Source organism: Callorhinchus milii, unplaced genomic scaffold (assembly GCF_018977255.1).
Source record: "Callorhinchus milii isolate IMCB2004 unplaced genomic scaffold, IMCB_Cmil_1.0 Scaffold139, whole genome shotgun sequence".
NCBI classification, from domain to species: domain Eukaryota; kingdom Metazoa; phylum Chordata; class Chondrichthyes; order Chimaeriformes; family Callorhinchidae; genus Callorhinchus; species Callorhinchus milii.
In genome coordinates, this window is record NW_024704880.1 from 115,985 (window position 1) to 122,256 (window position 6,272).

The 6,272-nt window shown below is 58.3% G+C and overlaps 1 protein-coding gene across 1 annotated transcript; it reads left to right on the forward strand.

Moving 5' to 3' along the window:
* Nucleotides 1-211: 211 nt before the first annotated feature.
* LOC103174280 (homeodomain-interacting protein kinase 4-like) lies at nt 212-5,541 on the forward strand (the record flags this gene model as incomplete). The annotated part of the gene is made up of 3 exons (XM_042345881.1): nt 212-342; nt 1,756-2,141; nt 4,436-5,541. Coding segments are annotated over exons 1-3 (1,623 nt in total), but the record flags the coding sequence as incomplete, so codon positions are not given.
* Between the last annotated feature and the right edge of the window lie 731 nt (nt 5,542-6,272).

Here is a 6,272-nt window from a genome sequence, read left to right on the forward strand (position 1 = left end):
GCTACGGGGGAGAGACTCCACAATTCCCCAAACTCTGCAGGACTCGGTGTCATCTCACGATGGGTCTTAGCAACGATAGTGAGGGCAAAAAGTCCTTCATTGTTACATGGGAGGATTCTATTGTTGGTTACAAGTCGAGCCCCGAGAACAGGTGTTGGGACCCCCCCCCGAAGAGAGGGAATGAGCGCAGAGACCTCCCGGTCTGAAAGCCATGTCTGTCATCCATTCCGAGACAGACACCTACGACGTGATACAGATCCTCGGCAAAGGCACCTTCGGGGAAGTGGCCAAATGCTGGAAAAGGAGCACCGGACATTTCGTAGCGATAAAGATTCTCAAAAGGCATGTGTTCCCCGTCTCCCCCCCCCTCCCCCTCCACCCCCACCGCCGCCGCCGCCGCCGCCCGCCGCCCCCCGGAGAAGAGCGGAGTCGATAGGCGATATAACAATAATAATTATCCTAATAATAATGATAATCCTGATTATTATTGCTTTGCTCAAGCGCTTCGAGACGTCTCGAAGACGCGACAAGGCGCTGCATCAAATGCAAGGAATATTATAATTATTATAATAATAATAATAATAATAATAGATAATATCAGGTCTTCGAGACGTCTCGAAGCGCTTCGCGGGACACGGCGTAAAGCGACTCGACCGTATCTCGCGGGCGGAGCTTTTCGCGGGCGAATTTATTATCCTTTCTGGGGACGCGATGGCGTTTTTTTCAAGATTCTAAAGGGACCGGACGTCGCTGGCGGCGCAGTCGGCCGCCGCGTTTCGCCCGCAAAACGCACAGTCGCTACGCTTGACGCTGTACCCTGTGAAGCGCTCCGAGACGTCTCGCGACGACGCGATCAGGATTGGTATTATTCCTCTGTGCAATTGTAATCGGCTGTTTTACCTTAATATTAATAATGATGATCGCGGGGTGTGACCCGGCGCCCGATCGCGTCCTCGAGACGTCTCAAAGCGCTTCTCGGAACACGCTGTAAAGTGCGGCAGCTAATTGCGCGCAGCAGCGTCCGCACAAACATTGAGGGACCACATTATTATTATTATTATTATTATTATTATTTTTGAAGGGATTATAACCCCCGTGAAAGCGATTTGTCAATCGACTAACAGGCGGGTTCCTTACTGACTGCTGGTGAGACGCGCGTGTGTGTGTGTGTGTGTGTCTGTGTGGGGTGGGGGGGAACGGGGGACGGTGGGGAGTAAGGAAACTTGCCTAAGGTTTCGCCCCGACCTGACCCACCCGGGACCCCCCTCTCTCTCACTCTCACTCTTTCGCTCGCGAGGCGAGGGCTGTAAGTAACCCCCTGAGCTCTACCTCTCTCTCTCTCTCTCTCTCGCCCACGAGACGAGGGCTGAAGTAACCCCCTGAGCTCTACCCATCTCTCTCTCTCTCTCTCTCTCTCGCCCGCGAGACGAGGGCTGAAGTAACCCCCTGAGCTGTACCCCTCTCTCTCTCTCTCTCTCGCCCTCGAGACGAGGGCTGAAGTAACCCCCTGAGCTCTACCCCTCTCTCTCTCTCTCGCCCGCGAGACGAGGGCTGAAGTAACCCCCTGAGCTGTACCCCTCTCTCTCTCTCTCTCTCGCCCTCGAGACGAGGGCTGAAGTAACCCCCTGAGCTCTACCCATCTCTCTCTCTCTCTCTCTCTCTCTCTCGCCCGCGAGGCGAGGGCTGCAAGTAACCCCCTGAGCTCCAGGGAGAGTCTCCCACCGTCTAAATCTTACGATCTTGTGTTCCTTCAAGCGACTCCTATCGAGCCCGTATCATCAAGAACGAGCTGAAGATGCTGCAAGTCCTGGGTACGGTGGATCCGGACGAGTTCCACTTCATCAGATTCTTCGAGTGCTTCCACGACGACGTTAAGTCCTACCTGGTCTTCGAGCTGATGCAGCAGAACATCTTCGAGTACCAGAAGGAGAATAACTTTGCGATGCTGCCCGCCCGGCACATCAGGACCATCACCACCCAAGTGCTCCGAGCCCTCCAGAAGCTCAAGGACTTGTCCATCATCCACGCGGACCTCAAGCCCGAGAACATCATGATCATCGACCAGAAGCGCTTTCCCTTCCGAGTAAAGCTCATCGATTTCGGCTCCGCGAGTATATTCCACGAAGTCCGTTACGTCAAAGGTGCGGTTGGCAGTGAATTGTAATGACCCCGGTGGGGGGTGGGGGGGTAGGTGGGGGTGGGGGGTGGAGGGTGTTTGACCCGATGCCTTGTCGCGCCCTCGAGACGTCTCAAAGCGCTTCTCGGGTTTGCGCCCTGAAGCGAATCGGCCGCGTGCTTTTGCGCGGGCGAAACCCGGCGGACGGTTTTCGCACAGCAGCGTCGCGTGGCGACGGGTTTTCGCGTGTGTCAGACACCCGGCTGATCACGGTGACAGGTTTACCGTGCGTGTGCGTGTGTGTGCGCGTGTGCGCGTGAGAGTACGTGCGTGTCAGACACCCGGCTGCTCACGGTGACAGGTTTCCGCGCGTGAGTGTGCGTGTGTGTATGTGTGTGTCAGACCCGGCGGATCGCGGTGACGGGTTTCCGTGCGTACGTGCGCGCGCACGTGCGTGCACATGTGCGTGTGTGTGCGTGCCGGACACCCGGCCGATCACGGTGACGGGTTTCCGTACGCGTGTGTGCGCGCGTGTGTGTGTATGCGTGTGCATGTGTGCGCGTGTGTTTCCGTGGTGTGTGCGCGTGTGTGTGTGTGCGTGTGTCCGAGTGTGACAATGGTCGATGGGCAAATCATGTTGGTTTGCAGTACATCCGATTGGCCACCGGGCGGCAATGAAGACCCACACGACTGCCTTCCAGACGTCTCAAAGCGCTTCACAGGACACACTGTAAAGTGTAGTGACTGTGTGTTTTGCGGGGGAGCGACGGGGGGGAATTGTCGAGCGGGACAATGGGAGAGCGAGAGTGAGAGAGAGCGATGGAGAGAGAGCGAAAGAGAGAGAGTGAAAGAGAGAGAGCGAAAGAGAGAGTGAAAGAGAGAGTGAGCGCGAAAGAGTGAGCGAAAGAGAGAGCAATGGAGAGAGAGAGCAAGAGAGAGAGAGGGAGTGAAAGAGAGAGCGAGAGAGAGAGCAAAAGAAAGAGAGAGAGAGCGAGAGAGAGAGAGCGAAAGAGAGAGAGAACGAGCGAGAGAGAGAGTGATAGAGAGAGCGAGAGAGAGAGTGAAAGAGAGAGTGAAAGAGAGAGTGAGAGCGAAAGAGAGAGCGAAAGAGAGAGCAATGGAGAGAGAAAGCAAGAGAGAGAGCGAGAGAGAGAGAGAGTGAAAGAGAGAGCGAGAGAGAGAGCGAAAGAGAGAGAGAGCGAGAGAGAGAGCGAGAGAGTGAAAGAGAGCGCGAGAGAGAGAGCGCGAGAGAGAGAGCGAAAGAGAGAGAGAGCGAGAGAGAGTGATAGAGAGAGCGAGAGAGAGAGATAGAGCAAGAGAGAGAGATAGAGAGAGCGACAGAGAGAGTGATCGAGAGAGCCAGAGAGAGAGAGAGAGAGCGATAGAGAGAGCGAGAGAGAGAGAGAGTGATAGAGATAGCAATAGAGAAAGAGAGAGAGAGTGAAAGAGAGAGCAATAGAGAGAGAGATCGAGAGCGCGAGCGAAAGAGAGAGCAATAGAGAGAGCGAGAGAGAGAGTGATAGAGAGAGCGAGAGAGAGAGCGAAAGAAAGAGAGAGCGAGAGAGAGAGAGTGAAAGAGAGAGCGAGAGAGAGCGAAAGAGAGAGAGCGAAAGAGAGAGAGAACGAGCGAGAGAGAGAGTGATAGAGAGAGCGAGAGAGAGAGTGAAAGAGAGAGTGAAAGAGAGTGAGAGCGAAAGAGAGAGCGAGAGCGAGAGAGAGAGCGAGAGAGTGAAAGAGAGCGCGAGAGAGAGAGCGCGAAAGAGAGAGAGAGCGAAAGAGAGAGAGAGCGAGAGAGAGTGATAGAGAGAGCGAGAGAGAGCAAGAGAGAGAGATAGAGAGAGCGAGAGAGAGAGTGATCGAGAGAGAGAGCGAGAGAGAGAGAGCGATAGAGAGAGCGAGAGAGAGCGATAGAGAGTGATAGAGAGAGTGATAGAGAGAGCAATAGAGAGAGAGATCGAGAGCGCGAGCGAAAGAGAGAGCAATAGAGAGAGAGATCGAGAGCGCGAGCGAAAGAGAGAGCAATAGAGAGAGCGAGAGAGAGAGTGATAGAGAGCGCGAGAGAGAGAGCGAAAGAGAGAGAGAGAGAGAGAGAGTGATAGAGAGAGCGATAGAGAGAGAGTGTGTGTGAGAGAAACTCTTTTAACGTCCTCTGAACAGGACACAGACCTGAGTTTAACGTCTCACCCGAAGGATCTCTGACATTGTCTCTCCCTCTCTCCCCTCCTTCTCCCCCTCCCCCCTCTCTCTCCTCTCTCTCTCTCTCTCTCCCCATCCCTCCCTCCCTCCCCTCCTTCTCCCCCTCTCTCCCTCTCTCCCCAGAACCCTACATCCAATCCAGGTTCTACCGCTCCCCGGAGATCTTATTGGGGTTACCCTTCTGCGAGAAGGTGGACATGTGGTCTCTGGGTTGCGTTATGGCCGAACTGCACCTGGGATGGCCTCTGTACCCGGGGAACAGCGAGTACGACCAGATCCGCTACGTGGTGGAGACCCAGGGGCTGCCCAAGGACCACCTGCTCAACGCGGCCACCAAAGCCCACCACTTCTTCCGCCGCAGCCCCCGGCAGAACGCCTCGCACCAGTGGCAGCTGAAGAGCGCAGCCGACTACCAGGCGGAGACCCTGGTCCAGCCCCTGGAGAGGAGGAAGTACATCGTCAAGTCGCTGGACCAGCTCGAGACGGTCTCGGGCCACAAGAACCTCCTGCAGGACAACAACGAGGCCTCGGCCGAGCTCCAGGACCGCAAGAACATGACGGAGCTGATCAAGCGCATGTTGACGCTGGATTCCCACGAGCGCATCACCCCGAGCGCGGGCCTGAAGCACCCGTACGTGACCCTGCAGCAGCTCAAGCTGTCCCACGAGCGCACCAAGTACTACGAGCTCTCGGTCCAGGGGCTCAACGCAGCCCTGAGCCACGAGCGAGGACGGCTGCTGTCCGCCCGGCAGTTCTACAGCGAGGAGGGGTATTACCCCAGCCCGGAGTTCTACGGGGTCGGGGGCGTCGGGGTCGGGGGCGTCGGGGTCGGGGGGCTGGGCAGGCCGGTGCCCCCCAACTTAGCGGCCATCACCTCCGTCCAAAGGGCCATCGACAAGATGGACAGCCTGACCATCGAGGAGCCCGGGAGGGAGGTTGGCATCAAGGTCTGGCCCGAGGCCAACCCGAGCTTCCAGCCGTCCACCTCCAAGGCGGGCAGCGCCAGCAACTGCCCCTCCCACTCCTACCACCAGGGGGCGTCCTACCGCTCGACCCGCCCGGCCCACCGGCACCGCAAGGAGCCCGGGGTGGGCTTCTACGGCAGCCGGTGCTCGGCCAAGCAGCGCAAAGCCCCCCGGCACTCCAAGTCGGACCCCGCTTTCGGGAACGTGGTGCTGCTCGGTCAGGGGGCAGCGGTCGAGGTGATCGGTTGGGACGAGGACGAGGCCGAGGGAGGAATCTTCTCGGCCGCCTCCTCTTGCTCGGGGCAGGAGGGGGGGAGGACGGAGGAGGGGCCGGAGGGCACAGGACCCTCGGCTGCCGAGGTAAAGGGGGGCTCCGACTGGAGGGCGAACACACCCCAGCACCCCAACACCCCAGCACCACAACACCCCAGCACCCCAACACCCAACACCCCAACACCCCAACACCCCAACACCCAACACCCCACACCCCAACACCCCAACACCCCAACACCCCAACACCCCAACACCCCAACACCCCAGCACCCCAACACCCCAGCACCCCAGCACCCCAACACCCCAGCACCCCAACACCCCAGCACCCCAACACCCCAACACTCCAACACCACAGCACCCCAACACCCCAGCACCCCAACACCCCAGCACCCCAACACCACAGCACCCCAACACCCCAGCACCCCACCCCCACCCCAACCCCCCAGCACCCCACACCCCAGCACCCCAACCCAACACCCCAACACCCCAGCACCCCAACACCCCAGTACCCCAACACCCCAGCACCCCACCCCAGCACCCCAACACCCCAGCACCCCAACACCACAGCACCCCAACACCCCAGCAACTCAACACCCCAGCACCTCAACACCCCAACATCCCAGCAACCCAACACCCCAGCAACCCAACACCACAGCACCCCGACACTCCAGCACCCCAGCACCCCAGCAACCCAACACCCCAGCAACCCAACACCCCAGCAC